The 20,666-nt window shown below is 50.1% G+C and overlaps 3 protein-coding genes across 3 annotated transcripts; 1 reads left to right on the forward strand and 2 right to left on the reverse strand.

The window, feature by feature from the left end:
- Positions 1-6,547: 6,547 nt before the first annotated feature.
- Positions 6,548-7,513, reverse strand: LBRM_19_0520 (putative ADP/ATP translocase 1; the record flags this gene model as incomplete). The annotated part of the gene is made up of 1 exon (XM_001564098.1): positions 6,548-7,513. The coding sequence occupies one exon, from the start codon at positions 7,511-7,513 to the stop codon at positions 6,548-6,550; it is 966 nt and encodes a 321-aa protein (XP_001564148.1).
- A 1,097-nt stretch (positions 7,514-8,610) lies between these two features.
- LBRM_19_0530 (putative polyprenyl synthase) lies at positions 8,611-10,839 on the reverse strand (the record flags this gene model as incomplete). Its single annotated transcript, XM_001564099.1, has 1 exon — positions 8,611-10,839. The coding sequence occupies one exon, from the start codon at positions 10,837-10,839 to the stop codon at positions 8,611-8,613; it is 2,229 nt and encodes a 742-aa protein (XP_001564149.1).
- A 7,478-nt stretch (positions 10,840-18,317) lies between these two features.
- Positions 18,318-20,312, forward strand: LBRM_19_0540 (conserved hypothetical protein; the record flags this gene model as incomplete). Its single annotated transcript, XM_001564100.1, has 1 exon — positions 18,318-20,312. The coding sequence occupies one exon, from the start codon at positions 18,318-18,320 to the stop codon at positions 20,310-20,312; it is 1,995 nt and encodes a 664-aa protein (XP_001564150.1).
- Between the last annotated feature and the right edge of the window lie 354 nt (positions 20,313-20,666).

Consider the following 20,666-nt stretch of genomic DNA (forward strand, 5'->3'; position numbering starts at 1 on the left):
GCTCTTCCCCGCTCCTTTTCACTCCACGCCTTCGCCCAATTTCACTTAAAAAAAGAGAGGAGACAAGTGGGAGGAAACGTTCTCGCTCTTACCCTTACTCGTCTTGCCCATCTCTCCAGTATAGGAAAGAAAACAACACTAAGGCGAGAAAGGAGGAGGGAAATGAAGGGCCCCGTGGCACTACCGTTTCAGGCCTAAGAGAGAAAAACAGAGGAATAAGCGCCTATGTACCTGCCACACTAGACGCGCGAGGTATTCACACTCATGACAATGTCCACAGTGAGCCCCCTCCCACGCGTCGACGCACTCGAGCGCAAGGGGGGACGACGTGTACTTGATGTTCTGGTGAGCAGCTATGCATTTGGTCCTCCTCCGATTTTGTTTTAGGCAGCTTCCGCTACTGAGTATCTGCCATGACTGCATGGAGAGGAAAAAGCGCCGAGTAAGAGAAGACCGAGAGGGACAGGGATGGTGAAAGTAGTAATGAGGTGAAGGTGTTTGATACGGACACTGTGGTGGCTTTTCTTTCATTCTTGTCCTACGAACATGACTGGATTTTGTTAGTGGTGATGAGGAGGGTATTGCCACCTCTGCTGAGAGGACAGAAAAGATGAAAAAAAAAAGGAGGGAAAACAACAAGCAAAAATTCAAGGCAAAGCTTTGCCCGGAAACAGGGGTGCAAAGGGTGAGTAACACGGAGAAAAGGCACAAAACAAATCTCAAAGGGCTGGAGAGGGGTAGCCGGAAGGGGGTGGAGGAAGTGAAGAACAACACTCAATCAGAAGCGAAAGAAAAAAGCATATACTGGTGTGCCTGCCTGTACCCGCCTTTCCATGCGGGCGAGAATGGGTGTGCGTTATCGGGATTAGGGACACGTATATCTGCGCGTGTGCCAATATAACACACACACACACGCTGAAGGGGTGGAATCTTCTCCCCCTTCCCTCCCTCTCCTCACCGCTATTCGTATGACGAACGGATGAGGAAGCAAAAAAAAAAAAGAAGAGAGGGCACAAATGATAGCAAAAAACGAGTCAAATGAAAAGGAAATACCAGGAAAAATTGTGACGCGATTGCGTAAACGTTTACGTGCAGTGGCACATACGTACGCGTGTGGCACTGCACGTAAACGTTGACACGACGAAACGATCCAGATAATACGCGGTTGCACTCGTTTGCGGCTTTGATGTAAGTCTGCGTCTCATCGTTTCGTCCCCGGGTGCTGCCGTGGACGAGAGGGAGGAGAGATACGAAGTCGAGGCAGAGATGTAGGATGGGCTCGATAGTGCATGAGTGTAGGGCGCTGTGCACAGGAACCCCATCGCTTTCCAGACCTTCGATCCACACAAACTCGGCAAGACAATAAAAAAATGGCGAGAGGAAGTACCCCGTTTGAACAGCGGCGCAGCAACGCGGAGACGCACACATACACGGAGGCAGAGGCAGCCAACAATTCTAGAAGAGGCAGTGCCGTAGCTGGGAGATTTTCACGAAGAAATGCGCTGCTACAGACGGTGTCTTCTTTCTCGCTGGACGTCCACTAGCGTACAGACACATACGGTGATAAAGGGCAAGAGTGACGTAGAGAGAGAGACATCAGTCTTACCCTTCTAACTCTACTCCGATGCTTGTCGAGAAGGGAAAAGAAGCGCACGTGCCAAAAGGGCAAGGGGGAGCCACAGAAGTGATCACCTCTGCCGCGTTATTGCAGTTCGAAGGTCCCCGTAGAGGGTAGAATGACTAAAAAGAAAACACAGAAGCGCGCAGGACGTACGCGAAGCGAAAGTGGTAGAGACAAGGTCGAGAAAAGTGTAGAGAAAAAGAGTGGGAGACATACAGCAGGGGAGAGGGGGTACAGACAAACAGAAGAGGCACAGATGTGGGGAGAGTGTGCACAAGGATAGGGATGGCGACAGCGCATAGGTGCCGTTACCTCAGTGTTATTTACACACGCACATGCCTGAGCATCTAAATTTGAGTTTGTGCCTGCAGGGGGACAGCCAGCAGAGCGAGGAAAAGGGGGCCAAAAACGATGCGAGGCGAAGCGCACATGAGAAGTGAAGAAGAGAAGAATGCGAAAAAGAGACGCATGAAAGAGAGCCAGCGAGCAAATGGGGGCAGCACGCACAGAAAAAGCGAGAGAGGTGCAGGGAAGGATGGAAGGGCGGGGCGGAGAGATGAAGTAGCCGCAACTAGGCACAAAAGATACAAAGCACGACATAGCGTATAGAAAACGAAAGAGGGAGCATGCGCCCGCCAACTCAGCGGAGAAGAAAAGGAAAGACAAAGTACAGGAGCTGCGTTCCCGTCGCTGCACGCACCAGAGCCCCCCCCCCCTCCTACCAACCCTCTTCTCGCCTTGCTTCTCGTGGATGCTTCAAAAAGAGAAAGTAGTTGTGCATCAGTCCCACTAAGTGGAGGTAAGGGAGAGCAGGGGGAAATAGTTAGGACTTTGAGGAGCTTTAGTGCGATCTTTTGTTGGGGTGGAAAGAGAAACAAAAGCAGCAAACGGGTAGCGAGTTGGGAGAAACACACAAATATTACACACACAGGCACAGAGAGGCAGGCACACAAGGTGAGGAACAGGCAGGCAACTGCTAAAGGGGGAAAAGTGGCACACACACAAAGGAAAAGAGGGACAAAAGGGGGGGAAGCGGTGCTACGTGTGAGTGTGCCAGGCAAGAGCGACACCCACCAGAACGGCGGAGAGGGCCAGACAAAGATCCCAGGAGGTGAGGGGGACGCAATGCTGGAATCACCGTCCTCTGGTTCGATAGAAGACGGTGGCGAGCACGTCGCAACATCCTCTCCGCGGGGAAGCTTGGGATGTCGCCGTAGAGCCCCTTATTCGCAATCTCCGATCCCTCGAGGTTCCTCATGCCTTCCTACTCGCTTGGCAGCAGGCACTGCAAGCCCCGGCTCCCACTCAGCGCGAGGGCGCAAAGGTAACTGAGACGCCCTCACGACCCTGGGAGCCGCCCATTAGCCGCGGGCTGCCCGACGTGTCGATCGACACTACCAGCATGCGTGTCCAATGAAATGGGATAACAGATGCGAAAACATTCCATTAAGCTCTCGACGTGCAAGACTAATGTGAACTTTTCTCACACCGCCGGCAGTGTCGGCACAGTTGATCCCACCCCAGGTCCCGTCGCAGTAGTCGTCGAGCCCGGCATCGCCCCCCCCCAGCTCGTCAGCTGGACTGGAAAACGACTCTTCTGCACTGACAGGAGCTCGCGCGTCAGCGGAGACGCGCGCGGATTCGTGTCGATGCATTGCTGATTGCAGTTACCACAGCTCTTTGGGAAAACGCAGCTCATGGAACTACATGCCTAAAGTGTAACTTCTTCCATCGATCTCAGAAGCAGGAAATAATGTGTCCACCTCTCCGGAGCGCAGCTGCCGAATCCATTCTCCGGTAGCTTGGCCACCGTCAGCGGCAGCGACGCCCACAAGGCGGAGAGGGAGCGAGCCCTTCTGCTCTTTGACACGTCGACGTAATGCAGCGGAGGGAAGGCGCCCCAGTCGTCCCCCAGTCCGGCATCCTGCCGCCAATGCACGTGCCGGAGATGACGAGGTGCTCCAGATACGGCAGCGATGCGGCGTGCTCGGGAAGTATAATATGCCTGTCAAGGAAGTGCAACTCAGGCCGATATGGCGCATCTGCGATAGTGCTTGCGTCCTACGCAGCGGCAGCGTGTTCGCCAGCCCGTTGTTCCCGTGCATTACAAAGGCGTCAGTGAGCGCCGTGTTGCTTCCCATCGAGCCAAACACATTCACTATGAAGTCAGAGATGGAAAGCGTCAAGAGGTCGACATGTACACAGTCGTTGCAGCTGCTTGAGCATGAAATAATGCTACACCGGCAGAGGCACACGCCCTTCCACGCAGGCGCTAGTGCCAGGGAGGCGGACCACAGAAGCCTTAGAAACGGTTCCGTAGGATCGTCTATTGCAGCTCGAATCCGAATGCGTGCAGCTGTCGTACCGCATGGAGACCAGCACGATTTCTGTACGGCACGCCTCCTGCATGAGTGCCGGTACCGTGTGCAGTGCGAGACTGGGGCACAACTGAGAGGGCCGCATTTGTTGAAGTCAGCGTACGTCAGGCTTGGCACAGCTCTCGTCCACACGACGAGGCTCAGGTAACAGCCCTGATGAACTTGTCCGACTTGGAGTAGGAAGCATTGAAAATGCACTGCCATGGGGAAAGTGCCGGCCGTCAAAAACTACCCCAGCATACGACACAGCTTCGTTTAGCTAATCTGTAGCACCTTCAGATGCCTCATCCGGCGTCCAAAAGTCCGGGAATGCATGTTACCACCAGCCTTGGTGTTCCGCAGATCTACCTCCACAAGGTTCTCCATGGCTACCCAGTCCTCAGGGATGTTGCCGGAGACCTCCGTATTGCCCAGGCTGAGATACCGCAGCGTCGTCAACCGGCTCCAGTCGTCAGGAAGGTCGTCGTTGATGGCGGTGTTGTTCAGGTCAAAAGCACGCAGGCTCGACAGTCCCACCCCAAGTCACTGCAGAAGCCGCCACCAAAGCAGGGGTCGAAGGCCATGTTGATGGATGCGACGTGGATCTGGGAACTGCCGAGCCGGTCGATCTCTGGGAAGCGTCCGTGCAACCCTTGATTGGACAAATCCACACTCAGCATCTCAGCCTCGTCAAACTTGATGCAAGGCCTATCTGCAGTAGTCGCTCTGAGTCTTCGGCCGCGTTGCGTGAAAACCAGAGTGTTTGACCTGCTCACAAAAATTGCTGAAAAATGTCAGCATTACCACAGCGTATGCGGCGTGGCGGGAGGCAGTTGCAGGTATGGTAGCCCACCGCACAGCGCCGCCACGAAGTCACTTTGAGACGGATGGCTAGGAAGGATGATAGCGCACGGCAGCTAAACAAGCGATCATTCGTGCTCCCTAGACAAACGCGGAAGAAAACAACAAAGGCAGAAGAAGGGTGAACAGCGCCAGTAGACCAACACAGACCGTTTGAATGCTCACTGATGGGACAGGGGGGAAACTCCCAAAACGAAATTAGGAACTCTTTCCCCTTGGCTCTGCAATTTGTGCTGCTGCTGCTGCTGTGTGGGTGTGGGTGTATGTGCATACAACGAAGGGTGCATGCACAGAAAAAAGAACACGATGAGAAGATAGTGGAGAAAGTGAGGGGACAGTAGAAGTGTTCAACACAACATACCATTCGCAGAGTTCAAAGTCGGAGGAGGGGAGGGGTGCGAACATCACATGTCCTACTCGACTTCCTCCTGTTTCCCAGTTAAAGGCGAGAGGCGGCGATGGCACGACTCAGAGTTGTAAGAGGGAGACGCTGCGCCAAGCAGGAGAATCATTTTTCACCAGTGCAGCGGAAGTGGGCACACCATGTTGACGCAACTGGTGACGTGGACGCACCTCTTCCCTCCTCAGGAAACAGAATGACTGCGCTTTGCCCGCGCCTGCCCGGCCCCTCCCTGTCCGTCCGTACACACTACAGCACACACAGTGGCCCATGTGTATGCGAAGCACATAAGTGTGACTACCCCCCCCACCTCAAGTCACACATCACAACACATATCTGTTTGTGCCTGGGTTTGTATGTGGAGAGCATTTTCACCTCTTTATTTCTTCATTATTCCTTACAAGGACGAAACGACTGGCATTCTTCAGAAACACCAGCGAGAAAAAAAACAGCTCCTACTGGGGCTCCCTCTTTTGCTCCTTTGCGTTTCGTCCTCGTTACCTAAAATCCATCTCATCAGCCACGCACCTTAATCATCTTGCACAATGAGAGAGCGAGGCAGACAAGAGGAAACCACAAAAGAAACAAAATACGAAGCACGAACGCCGCGACACTCAAAAAAACGAAAAGTACGAGCGCAAGAGAGTCCGCGCTGCCAAAGCACTCGCACACAAAGTGGCACGCGCACGCACGTGTGCGTGGAGGTTCGTCAGTCATGTCCTAGCTTCGCCCATATATGTGCTCGATAGTCTGCGTACTCGACTCCACAAGTGCTTCACTGTTTCAGAAAATATGGCTTTTCGCCTACTTAGAACTAACGCGTGTTTGGTTAATCACAAGACAAACGTTCTCACTTTCCGATTTCTCCTCTGGCACCCAACAACAAGCCTGCCACCGGCAGTGTTCCCACCTTTTTCTTTCTCAAATCATTTTCTCTTCACGGCTTCACGTCAACACCAACTTCCCTACATCTACAGACATGTGGAATGAAACCAGTCAGCAGCAGTGCAAGGGAGATGGCAGTGTCACACCTCGGCCCACCGAGTAAACATGTCTCGCACACCTGAGAAACTCTAAACCAACATCAACACAATGGCGCATGGAAAAGCTGCAAAACACACCAATAAAGAAAACGGCATTTGCAGCACACGCCGGGTGGGCTCCGATTACAACCCGATCAAACAACAATAAAAAGTCACCACCAGAACAGCAGTGTCGCAGACCGTCCCTCCTCCTCCACTTGTCCTCCACCCTATGAGGAAGAGCAAAAAGGGGAAGAGATAGCGCAGGTCACAAAACACTCACCTCCTAAACCCTATTGGCGCGAGCCTTGATGTAGTACGGCTTGATGGCATCAACACCAGACAACACCAGCGCACCAGCGATACCGCGCAGAATGTTCGCGCCAGCGCCGCGGAACAGCGACACCACGCCCTCGCTCTTCACGCAGTGCGTGAAGCATTCGAACGAGTTGCGGTAGTTCTTGCCGGTGCCGGACGTCATCATCATGCGACGGCGCACCGTGTCCAGCGGGTACGAAATCAGACCAGACACGATCGTCACAACCCAGCCCAGCATGAAGTTCACAATGAAGTTGTTCACCGGCAACATCGGCTGCAGCGTGTCGTACAGACCAAAGTAGAAGCCGCGGTACGCAACAATGCCCACACACGACACGCAGAAGCCGCGGTACAGACCCATCAGGCCGTCGCTCTTGAACGTCTTGATGTAGCAGTCCACCATGCCGTTATACTGGCGCTCGCCGCCCTTCTTCGAAGACTTCGTGTCGTTCGCGAGGCGCGTACGCACGTAGTCCAGTGAGTACACGAAGCACAGCGACACAGCGCCGGCAAGACCGCCGGACGCCATGTTGCCCATGAACCACTTCATGTAGCCGTCGCGGTCCTTCTTGTAGTTGAACATGCGCTTGAACTGGTCCTTGAAGGCGAAGTTCAGCGCCTGCGTCGGGAAGTAGCGGATCACGTTCGACAGGTTGCCGCGCCACAGCGAGTACAGGCCCTCCGTCTTCATCGTGCGCGTCAGGCAGTTCACCACGCCGGTGTACGGGCGGTCCAGCGTGCCCTGCTTGATCATCTCGCCCTGGTTCTGCACCAGCAGCTTCACACGCTCGATTGGCGCCGCAGCCGTCTTGGCAGCACCAGCGGCAACACCGCTGATCATGAACTCCTCCCAGAAGCCGAGCTTCGGCATACTCTGGTGCGCCTTATTCGGCGCGGGCGCTGCGGAAGCGGGGGCAGTGTTGTTGGCAGACATTTTTGAAGATAAGCGGAGAACTTTTATGTGTGAAGGTCCAATTGTGGAGAGAAAACAAAAACACAGAGGTGGCGAAGCAAAGCAAAGGTGATATTTTGAGAATAAAGTGAGAAGGGGTAGCGAGGTCGAGCTCAGATTGAAGCCTCCTTTTTATTACGCACATGCACACCTGATGGAACGTCGGAGTTAGGGGCAAAGGCCTACCAGCTCAAAAATGGTGCGTACACTCCAAAACCAGCGGACCACACCGGACTCCTCTAGTGTCAGTCTTTCATGGCGCTGCAGAAGAGAAACGGTGCGCGCTTTCTACTGGGGTACCCCGGTAAGGGCGCAGCGAGCTAAGCACACTTTCTATGAGTACGCAACCTTCTCAAGCATTGATCGTGGCGACCATCTATGTCTAGCATTCACGTAGAGCAAAAGTTTGTAGCAGACATATGCTAGCCAGAACACAGGGCAGAGACACCTCGCCTCTTTTGAGCACACACCCACGCACACGTCAATGCAGCATGATGATACGCACACGCACATAAGCAAGAGAAAGACTAGAGAACTATACTGCACCTCGAGAGAGGTGAAGCCTGAAGAGATGTACAAAACCAGACCGTAGCAACCAATTGAAGACCAGGTACAAATGATATAATATTACTTCCTCTCAGTGTGTCCATCCTGCCATATAACAACAGTCACGCTCCGCTCTAGCGCCGGCCAGCCACAGGATCGCCGACATCAGCAGCGATGCACCGCTCTGACCTCCCCGCGCCGTAGGCACTTGGCCCTGCCACCGCCAGACGTGGCGCAGCATCGGCAGGGATAGGGGAGCTGCCTGGCCGCACCACACAGAGTGGGCACTGGAAACCGATACCACGCACTGAGGTGTGCCCTCTCCTCGTCATCAGGGACAAACCAATATTGCTCGAAAAAAAATGTCGCTGTTGCATTAGTCACCGTTGGACGAGGGATATGTTTGCATGCATGTGGCATTCAACCACCGCCTCACATCGATCCTGGGTCAAACACGAGCTGTCACACACTCCATTACTCAAGGTTGTGAGAGCACCGACGCCACTACGCCACTTTGCTACGCTGCGGCGTGGTCAATACGTGCGCTCCACAAGGAAAGAGCACAATGTGCGCATCATCAGCTTCGGAAATGAGTCCTCCAGCAGCGGGTCTAGGGAGTCCCACATCTCCTGCAGGCGATGGCGCGCAATCAGCAAACACTCCGTGATGGCCTCGACTTTCATGATGAGCTCCACGGCATCCCGGATGTCTGCCTCTTCCTTTGTCGGCTTTCGCAGAATCACCCAGAGTGTATGCCGGTCGGCGGCCCCAAGCCGGCCCATCGCAATGGCTATCGGATACGTGATCTTACCGTCCTTGATGTCCTCCGCTGCCTCCTTCAAATTGCCTTCAAAGCCACGGATGTTTAGAGCGTCGTCCACAATCTGGAACGCGAGGCCCAGCGTGAGGCCAAATTTCTCTACAGCCTCCGACAAAGCTGCAGGTGCCTCACAAAGCACACACGCCATCGCACAGAGCGTTCCAACCGCACCACCCGTTTTGTACGTGTGAATCGCATCGAGTGCATCGAAGAGCGTGCTTACATCACCGGTCTCTATGACTTTTGGCATCAGGTAGTCAAGTCCGTAGATATCCAAACCTTGACCCGCGTGCCCAGCAAGCAGAACATCGAAGTACAGTTGGTAGATGCGGCTTGCCTTCTCCGGCGGGAGGTCCTGGATGCGGGCAGCACGCGGTGCCATAAAGTAGCACGCACTTCCAGCGTTGATGGCAGTCGCAACGCCGTACTCCACGTGCACGCACTTTTCGCCGCGGCGAACCATGGAGTTGTCCTGGATGTCATCGATGATCAGAGACCCCACGTGCAGCAGCTCGGCGACCGCAATATAGCGGCGACAGTCGAAGTACTGGCGCGACAATGCATTGCAGCAGCTCACCAGAACGAGGCTACGCCATGACTTGCCGCCGCGGTCGATCATGGAGCGCACAGGGCGGAACAGAGTATCACAGACCTTGTCCGCAGGCACTCCTCGATTGATCGCATTGCGTCCCAGTACATTCTCAGACACCCAAGAATCGGACGCGTCCAGCGGATAAACCTCTTCCAGCGCGCTGTGCACGTAAGATCCAATGCACTTCAGCAGTTCCGACGTGCTGCTATACGGGGCGGCATTCTTCTTGCACTCCAGAAAGCCGCGCATCGTCAGAGCCTCACCGCCGCACACTCCACTGCCCTCCACGACACCCTCATAGAATCCTGCACCCCCAACCAAAACTGTCCCGAGCTCCTGCGCATCAAAGACCGTGTGTATTGTCACATCCAGCCCCATCGACGCCGAACATATGTGAAACTCGACTGGATACTGCATGAAGGTAACAAGGCTTGACCACGTCTTCTTCGTCTGCATGACCACATCGTCGTGGTAATGGCGACTTCCATCCGTCCGCGTCTCCACTACAATCATCTTTCTCGTGTCAGGTTCATTGCCACTTGTGCCATGAAACATGTTCAACTGCGACATGTTCGAGAGGTGGAGAGACAGCCACGACCAACTGTACTTGGCGTCACGAACGAGTTCAGAGACTGACCCACCCAGCTCACGATCATACCACCCCAAGCCCTTCACCTCGTGCTTTACGCCCTTCACCACAACAAACCCTGTCACCCTCATCGACGGGAAGTAGTAGTAGTACATACCGTTCACACGACCGTCCTTTCCATGAAACACCGGCTGCTGCTGCGTCTTAAAGTACAACCTCACGTACACATCGTCCGCTGTGTTCCTCATCTCAAAAGCGTACTGCCGTACAGGTCCCTTTTGTGCAACTCGCATCGCGCAACTGTCTTCCAGTGTGATGCTAAAGGGCTGCTGTGTATACACCGCCTTATTCTTCAGGATACGATCTGGGCGCGGCACACGCCCCTTGTTGAGAAGCTCCAGTAGAGCGGCTTCCACGTGCTCTAACTTCCGTCCCGTCACCGCTGGATCAAGCTGAAGCTTCAGTTGCTCGATTGACTCTGGGTCAAGCACACTATCCGCATAGTATTTTTGATGTTTTAAGTCAATAAGGGCCCACATACAAGCGTCGTGGTGCTTCGTAGTGATCGTCGGACAGCTCTCCTCCGCCCGTCTGAAGAAGGAGACAAAAAAAGCCAGGGACGGTCTGTCCTCGCCCTTCACCATGAGGTGAGCGTTAGCATACCACCACTGCAGCGAACAGGCATCGATACACTGGTCATACAACTCGGCATTGGGTACCGTTCCCCTAGGTGGGAAGTGCTGGGGCCAATCCTCGTTCATATGTGATGCGTAAGTATGTAGTATTAGGAGTGCTTTTCTTAACTTAGACAAGACTCACAGCGTCCCCCCTAGAGGTACAGAATGTGTGCAACGATAAGTACAGTTACGGATGAGCTCAAGGGCTGTAATCGCACAAGCTATGTTACACAAAATATCACTGTATAAGAACTGTTAACTACTCGGATGTCTCTGACAGCTGCCCAAGCTTGAAAAAAAAAAAACTGAGGATAAGTAAAGGCGGAGAGTATCGTGCTTAGATGCGAGGAATTGAGTACGATAAACATACCACCACATTGCCTGTCGTGTGCGTAGTGAATAGAAGCAGAACAAAATATAGGTGCCAAAGATCCAGTAGTATTTTCTTTACCTACAGTCAGTGATCGGAGACACAACGCAAGTAGCCATTTCCTTTTGCAGATAAATTCACCGAGAAAAAGAGGCTTCGCAATCCTTGAGATTACACACGCAGAGCGTATGGATTTACGGCCATAAAGGTTATATAGTGATATTCTCTTTGGCTTGCTTTTCTACTTTGACACGCACTAGACACAAGCAAAAAGCAACAATCCTCTCTGTCACTTTCACTCCAACAATTGAACAACAAAACTCATCAACAATAAGACGAACAGTCCATGTAGACGATGTCGTAAATAATAGGTGTACAGCGAAAGAAAAGAAAACTTGATTCTAGCGTCATAAACTGCTTTCCATAAGCAAGCCCTACGTCGAGCACCGCAAAACTGCCGCTTACTCCCGCTGCACAATACTACAACTGATACTGCACTAAGCCTCTGTAAGAGAAAGCTTTCATTTTCCCTCACAACGGCTACAATAAAGGAAGTCGCTACACGAAGGAGAAACGAGAAGAAAGGTAAAAGGAGACACGCCTCCATAGATTGAAAACATTTTTCATATAATCAGTGAAAAACACCCACATTGAAACAACAGGAATTGCATGGAGTACTACCGAAATTGATATAAGAAACTCACCATCCTGCCTCTCTCGTAGGGAAGGCGAAGCACTATTGAAAAGAGAGTATATCCACTTTTTTTTTTCACGACGGTATTAGCTGGATACATGTAGGTAGAGAAATTAACTGGTTTAGCACGAAAGTAGTGTCTTTTTTGACTGCATGACTCAGATTTCCGACAATTGAAGGACACAAAGACTACATGAGGCTTTGTTACCCTACATTAAACCACTCCTCCATCACCCACACTGAAGTATTACTAAAACCCAGAATATTCAAATGTGAAACTGAGTTGAAAGCAGTCGAAAAAAGCGTAATTTTTTCCCTTGCTACCCGCCTATACAAGCATTTTTCAAATGAAGATTACGCCGCAAAAAAAAAATTTGACGGATGGCAGCAGCAGCAGTATGAAATCACTTTTCGATGACAGGCGAAAAGGGCAACCTTTTCGCTCTACCTGCCTTTTATGCATCTCTGAGCTGGCGTGAACAAGTGAATCACAAATGTGTGGTTGGGAACGAAACAAGACATTCGAAGTTGATCAAACATAAGTCTTAGAGCACGGCATCTTTCTTTTTCATCGCTTGGAAACATCAGTATGTACAAACAGGAAAGCAGCGCAAATGTTTATGTTTCTAGAGTCACGGGCAAGCGTACGCCGTCAGCGGCAAAGAAAAGAAATAACTCTGTGGAGTCAAGAACGACTGAGTGTGCTCTGCCAGCATTTCAGTTTTTCTGTCTAAAAGTGGAAAGTAGCTGGTATATGTATTTCAGCATTGTAAGTGCCAGTCACTAAATAGTATCGCAGAACTTTTCTGAATACTAGCGGTCTTCAAAATAAACACAAAGCCAAGCGAAACATATGACTATTACCCAACCATCTAGAAAATAATAATAGTAAAGAAAGCACTTGAAGTCTAGAAGATCACATTGTAGATACAACTACATCATTCACATTTGTAACAGTGCATTTTTATCCACAATAGTCAACCCTGTAGTATTTTTCATAACGCAACGACAATTAAGTGCGACTTTGCCATAATAAATAGGAAACGCATCGCTGATAGCTACATAGGGATTTAGGCACTTGAGGTCATTTCTGAGAACCCCTTGCCTTGTCGCACAACATATAGGGCAAGACACGCTACATCCGGGCCGGCTGCTCTGCAAGTTCCCACTCGTGCTGAAATGAGCAAAATGTTTACACTCATCATAGCAAGCAGCCACCACCGTGAGCCTGATGTATAGTCTCAATCTCTGTAACAAGTAATTGGAGTCTGAGTATTACCTCACCCGAGATTTCAACACACGTGGTTCCCAACGCAACTGACTCGAACCTTTCTCGAGGTCTATCATGAATTGCCTCCTGTGGTATCCTTCTTGCTAAAGCGTGCAAATAATAATAATAATAATAATAAGAGTGGACGAAGAAGGAGCAGTAGCATTAATTCCTTCTGCTTTTTATTTTCAAAGAAAAACAAACATGATACGTCAGCAAGAATATTTATCCGTCGCTTAGTTCACAACTCTGATAGATATCTTTTACATTCTAGGTAACTTCGTTACTTTCTCTTTCCCACTTTTTTGAAGCCGAAATTGTTTCATTGTGCCTCAGGAGGCTACAGTTTCGTGTCTCCTGATATGCGGCGCCGATGTCCAAGTTCGGTATTCACTTGGCACATAGATAATTTACTAAGAAAGTGCAACACAGTCAATCTCAGTACCCACTTACTTTATCAATGAAAAAGCACTCACTATACAAAGCTCTAATACAATGAGAAAGGCTTGTTTTTTTTTTTTTTCAGTTACACATCTCTGTAAAAGAGGAAAGTCGCTCATTAAATAGAAAGAATTGCTCTACTTCAGGTGGACGTTAAACCTCTTCGTTAGACAAACGGGGATAAGGAGCCAGTAGACACAAATACAGACTTTGCCACAGCTGTGGCGAGCGAGTGGAGAACATCGTACTTCGTCCACCATATAGGCATATTCCTGCACCGGCCATGCAATGTCGCTTTGCTAAAGGACCAGAAAAGTACAGGCTTTCCATGCGTTGGTCGAAAAGGTATTGGCGAGAGCTTCAAAGTTGCCTACACACTACCGGAAGAAGAACAATCCGTTTTTCGTTACTGTCATTCACGCACTTATCATTAGCAGTGTAACCGACAGATGCCCAGAGAATGTGGTGGCTAGTGTATGCTGCAACTTAGTAAACGTTCTTAGAAACCTGCTCACAAATGTTACCTATTGCTTTCCGTTGCAAGGGCAAATCACTATTAGTTTTCGACTACAGAGAAGAGTGCAACCTGGTAACGAGCGTTTCAGTGAACGAAAGAAGCTTGTAACGGATAGCAAAGTGAAGGACAGTTTGTGTGCCTCCGACTAATCATTTTTCATGGAAAAAGTGTCGCGAAGCAATTGCATTCAGCTGTCAAGAGAATCTTGTCACTATCTTGCCTTTCACCTTTGCTGACTGCCTGTTTGCAACTCTTTCCTGTCAGTGCACCTCAACTCTACAAGAATGTCCAACTTGAAGAAAACAATAATTCGCCCCCCCACCCCTCTCTCTCTCGTCAAGTCGAAACGCAACGCACTGCTCGGTGTACACCAGTGAAATAAAGTTAATCGTTACTTGCTTCCCCCCCCCCCCAGCTGTCCCCAGTCTATATCGTCAAGGGGTCATCCATGCTCTTGGCACTTCACAAGGAGCTGGTGCGCGCATTCCTCAGCAGTTGATTGATGCGAGGTATTCTGTGAACCACCTCCGCGTTTCGATCAGTCACCCCCAGCGTTTTGTTACACCAGCTCGCACATTTCAAAGGCCTTTCAAAATGAATGGCACCAACGATGCTAAGAAATGTTGCTTTTGCTTTAACTCAAAGTTCATTTGGAAGTGGTAAGGTCGCTTTGTGTCTAGCAGTTTCCGGAAAGTCAATATAGCGCGCACCTTCGAACGTCGCCGTGTGTTTTTCCAATTCATTTCAGGAATTTGGAGGGAAAAGAAGAGTCTGTCACATTGACACAGTGGAGCAACAAACTGTTGAAGCACTCATTGTAAGTTAATTTCATTCTGATCTGCCTCCACTGCGTTGAAAATTGTTCAACAGCACGCTAAGCGCCTCTTTCGGTAGTGAGTAGGAGGTACTGAAGAATGTTTGGCGGACTGTACCGTGTGGGAATGCCTTTCACACAACTCTGCCTTTCTGTTGCTCTGCTCTAGACCTCAATTCTTATTACTCCATTTTTTTTCCTACTCCTTGCGTTCCATTTGTTTCGAAAGAAAAAATGCCAAGGCTCGCTTTTTCGCTGAGTGTTCGGCACAGAACCTGCATCTAGGCTCTTCAAGGGTTATTTTGTATTGATCTTATCTACTGTGGCGATCAAAGAACACAGTATTAGAAGTACACAACGCATTGTGTACACCGGAGCACATTGCGCTACCAGGGAAACGCCTTGCGCCGAGCCTGTGATGAGTTGTTGTCGATACACTGTGCTTTACAATGTTTCTTTTTTCTGTTGGGTAGCTTGAATAATGGAACCAGCCTTAGGTAATTCACTGTATTATCGCTTTGATGTTTTTCAAATTATCAAGGCCTGACGAAACGCTGGCGAATCCATACACGTTTTAAACTTAAAGCTCGTCTTCACGTAGTGCGTATATAGTGTGAAGTGAAACTGACACTGCGGATTTACATTATGTTGAATCTATCAAGACTTCGACATTTTTGTTATTGCGCCGCAGTCTCGATTGTCTTCTCCCTGTACTTACGGAATTGTGCCTTCTTAGCGCTTTCTTCGCTTGCCTCTAGTGTGTTACAATGCTTCCATTGAATCATACGGCATTTTTCTCCACTAACTCGGATGCAGCAAGTCGCTGCCCTAAAACATCTTACTCTACTTTTTTTTTGCCATTTCATATTTCTCAACTGTGTTGTGTTTTGGCGTCTATTGTACCTTTTCCAGCCTTTTGACGCTCCCATGGGCCCCTGGCGAATCTTCTTTACTGTTCTTTCTCTTTTTTGTTGTATTGCACACCAATCCGGGGTAGACTCTTCAAATTGTCTGGGGATCGCAGTGTTTTTTAGTCTCAAGAATCAGTGGGCATTTATGTGAGCTTCGTCAACGGTTAAGTCAATCCTTCTCTCCTTTGCCACTTTTCAAGATTCGCCTCTACTTACCATGTTCTTTGGGCGCGGCGAGTTGAATAGCTTCATAGGCGAGGTACACTAAAAGCTTCTGAACACCTTTGGAATCCTTGCCACACATTGTCTTTCGGTAAAGCAGTGCTTTTGTCATCGTCGCTTGGTGTAGTTTTATGAATGTGCTTTGTTTTATATAGTGAGTTATCTGCAGACCTGCTCGTATGTTTTCCACTTGATCACGGGAAAAGGCAAAACGATCTTGTTGCCGATATATATATATATTTCTTGTTAAAATGCTGGGGTGGTGCAGCCTTTAATATTTTCCTTATTGAAACAATTACGTCACTTTGTCAAGTGTGCCCCCCTTTCCCCCATTCTAGTTCACCGTCTTCCGCTTCTGCAGGACGCTGCCCTCATGTTTCCCCCATTTGAAAGCTGTGCAGCAATTTCGCGGTGAACTGTAGTCTCGAGGATGCTCATGGAGGAGCAGAAGCCGTGCTTTTACGCATGAGCTGGTACGTAAGCCTACTCCGTCGAGACCCCAGCTCTATGGGAGGGAAAGAAGACTAATGGAGGTGAGCAGTTTCTTCTCCGAACACAGTCACTGAATACCCAGCTTTTGTCTTTCTTCTTGCCGAATTAAAGCTTGGCCGCCCTGCAATATCAGATTTTTGCGGTTCATGATACAGCCTTTTTGAAGGTTGTGTTCACTTGTTACTGGTGTTTGACATGCCAACTTATTACTCTCGCAAAACGAAAGAAGAATGATTTGGGAGGATATATTGATGGATGGCAATGAAAACAAGTGCAAGATATTCCTAGTGACTCGCTAATTTTCTCCGTTTTACCTTTACCTAGGCATTGCACTATCACCTTTGCAGCCAGCATTTTCCTCTTGCTTTGTAGACCTGAAAAAGCTCTGTTGTGCAGCGGACAGTGTAGTAAAAGTGCTAGAAACTCACGTGTATTCCCTAGCTTTCAGATCTCTACGTTACTCTCGTATTCAAGCAAGTGAAAGTGGCAGCAACCTAGACAAATATATATGAATATATATATATTCATATTTATATAGGAAAAATATTGGCTTAGAAAGCTCCTTTGTTGTAAGGTTTTCGCTGAGGCCGATAGACTGGACTACGGATGTGAGTAGTTCTTGCATATTATATTAGTAATTCGAATATATATATATTTTTGTTATTAGCTTCTATGCACTATGCAGCTTTGGGAGCGAGTAAACCAGCCAAGGAGAAAGCCACCCGACTACGGTTCATGACAAGGGGCGATAAGGGCAATAGTAGACATCACCAAGAATTGATTTGCCTTATTTCTACTTTCATTCTAACGTAGGCGCTATCGGAAATCTGTGCTGGTGCTACCCCTTTCAGTGTGTCTTCCATTTTTTTTTTTTGTATCAACAGCTAATACTACTTTCTGACTGAGCAAGCCGTTGACTTTCAACACGACTAAGGTTTCTGGGCTAGTGTGTCTTTGGTGAGTGCAGTCCGGCTCTGTTTGTTCTTAGGTACAATCGACAGACACTGTGTCAATGACCCCTGAGAGGTGTTGTATCGTTCGGCCGACCCGGCGTCTTGAATGCGTTTTTAGACCAACATATGGTCCATAGCTTCTTAAAAAAAAAGACTTTTTTTCTCACACGGGTGCACTGTATATGCGTTTCTGATTATGGCAAAGCATAGTGACCGACGGTGAACTTCAGTTGACCTATGAGGGCTCCCGTTTGCTCACAAGGCGGGCATTTTTTTCTTGTAGGTCGAAGGTGCCGTGACTTGCTTCATCTTACTGGAACCACTTCTCCAGATCTATGTATATACTTCAGTAATTTACTGTGCCTACGAAAACAGAGAAAACCTCCTGCTGGAGACTCCGATATCTGTTCATGAGAGCTAACAAAATGGAAAAATAAAGGAAACATGGAAGCGAGCAAAGGGGTACTTGTGAGAACATAGTAGAAACAAGAGAGAGCCATCTCACTTTATGGTTCATCTGTGAGTACTGATGATACTGCTGCGAGCTCATATCCGAAGACACACACACATGTACAAAATGCTACTGTCTCTACTGTTTTGCATTCCTTGCAAATCTCATTGTTTCTGAAGGCGCTTTCCAACTTTCTCTGCTCTTCGCATCTATTCCCCCCCCCCCTTTGCATATTGATTTCATTCATATTTGTTCATTGTTCTTCTGTCGTTCTGATAGCGCGTTATTTTTTGTCCGCACCTCACTTTTCTCCTGCAATTAGTATTTTAGCAGTGTCATATATAGCGAAAACAATATGTTGCGATGCTTGCGCGTACCGCTGCATGTGGTGGCTACAGGGTTGTGTTTCAACTCGTCGGACTCTGGGATGTCGAAGACGGGCGATGGAGGCATTCCTAACGCAACCGGCGTGGACAACGCCCCTGGGCTTTATGCAGAGAAGCATTCCAGTACTTACTTTGAGGAAAAGTACCCCAACAAGATTGAAGAGGTGGGCACGCTCATGCCACCGACGTACGATGTGCCTCGTGACCGATCTGACAACATCAAGACACCTGAGTTCAACACATCTTTAGGAAAGTTTGAGCAGGCTCCCTACTTTACCGGTGGTCCGCCGGCGATGCGATACCAGCATTACAAGCGGAACCCTGCTGCGGAGGGAGTTGACTATCGCGATGTTATGCCAAAAACACCGATTGAGGATCATCACCCCCACATGGAGTTCCTTTCGGTCACTGGGCGCCGCGAAGGAAGCACGTTCTTGCTAGCGAACGCTGGTGTGAACTGGGAGCTGAAGGCTGCCGCGATGTCTCTTTACCGCACAATCCTCAAGTCGTTACCAATGCTTAAGCACTACTACTGGCTGCTCATTCCCCTCCCGCAGATGAAGGACAAGATTCGCCTCCGCTTTTTGCAGAATCAGCATACGAAAGACCCGGATGCGATCCGACACCTGCTTCACAACGGCTGGATGGAGTTTCAGGAGTGTATCATGTTCCGCCGCCCTCGCGCGACCATTGAGAAGTACTTCGAGTACGAGAGCATGGATGAGCTGGGCAAGCAGTACACCAAAGAGGAAGGCCTAATGAATAATGAGCGCGAGTTCTGGAACGGCGAGGAGCAGCGCCGCGAAGGCCCACACAACGGTCACTGGTCCTGGCTCGGTGAGCAGTGCGAAATGGAGTTTAGCAAGATCGCAGGTCGTATTCCGATTTCCTGGACAGCCTCAAAGGGCTACTTTGAGAAAGGGCAAGCCGACGGCACAAACTACTGGGAGAAGAATCTTGACTACGAGGGTTGGTACATCAAGAACGTCGACCCTGACCGGCAGAATGCGCGGCGTGAAATGCAGGGGTGGGTCGAGAGCGGCTACAACCAGCCGAAGCACTACGCTAGCAAGAATCGTCGTGGCTACCGTCGTATGGTGAAGGATATTGAAACGCTCATGGAGACCTCTATGGAGGACCTGTATACACACAACCGCGAGCAGCTCTTCCAGTATCTGATCCGTGAGACCTGCCCTGAATCCAATCGTATCAATGCGGAGCGCATACTGGCGTACCAGGACGACGACTTCTACTCCACTCGCTTTGAGGAGTACGAGAAGTACCTAAAGCAGGCAATGCGCGAGATGCCGAACCCGCGTCTGTGGAAGACCGATGCCTTCTACTTCCGCCTGCGCTATCTGCTGGCGCCGTTGGAATACAACTGGGCCAAGGTACCCGTCGGTGCTACTCAAGAGAAGCTCTTCAATGCGTGGATCTCGGACAACTGCAACTACGCCATCTACACTAGTGATATCTTCGCTCAGATCAAGGTGGACAAGACGCGCAACCCCATGGCCAAGACGTGGGCTGACTTCTATATGGAGTTTGATCCCGACGTGCCGGAGACGCGCAACCTTCCGTGGTACCACAGGGACTTTGACTACGACCGCCGCCACAAGTGGGACGAGCGGTGCATGCGGATGAAGCGGTGGGTGCAGAGCGGTACCATTGATAGCAAGCATGCATACTTCGACAGCATCGTTGCCGAGTGGGAGCAGTACGTGAACCGCCCAGAGCGCTTCCGTGCGCCAGACAGCGCCGAGCGCCGCTACGCGGCACCGCGAATGGTGCAGCTGTACCGTGCGCTGAACCGCGTGATGGATGTGGCGCTTGCAGACCAGATTAGGCAGACAATCGAGAAGAGCGGCAACCTTAGCAAATTGTCCGTTGAGGCTGTGCAGAAACAGCTTGTTGCGGCCGACCTCACCAACTTTCGATTTGAGGTGCCCGTCATTATTTACCCTGACGGCGCCACCCAGCCGCAGCTTGGTCTGAACGGTTGCTCTGCCACCGCCTCCGCGACAAGGGCTGCGTAGAGGGTAGGAGATACCCACGTCGCTACACCTGCATGCTAGGAGAAAGTTTCTTGCCTTTCTCCCTTTCCCCCGTCCTTGCGTTTCTTTGTCGCACTGCTGTCTTGTCTTGATAGACATCGAACGTCTCCTCTGGTGCATGTGTGCCTTGGCAGTCGTTTGGTGCCCCGCCTTTGGGCGGGCGTTTGGTGATTCCTTCTCTTTTTCTTTCCCTTTTCTCCGCTTGCGTTTTTCATGCCTCAAAGAAGCTCTTTGCTTTTTTGGTTGTTGCGTCGGCTTCGTAGTAGCCCTCCTCACGTACTGGGACGGATGCGTGTGTGGCGACTTGCCTCGAGAGGGAGTACGCTGGTGATGGGG

The sequence above is a fragment of the Leishmania braziliensis genome, chromosome 19, assembly GCF_000002845.2.
Source record: "Leishmania braziliensis MHOM/BR/75/M2904 complete genome, chromosome 19".
Lineage (NCBI taxonomy): Eukaryota > Euglenozoa > Kinetoplastea > Trypanosomatida > Trypanosomatidae > Leishmania > Leishmania braziliensis.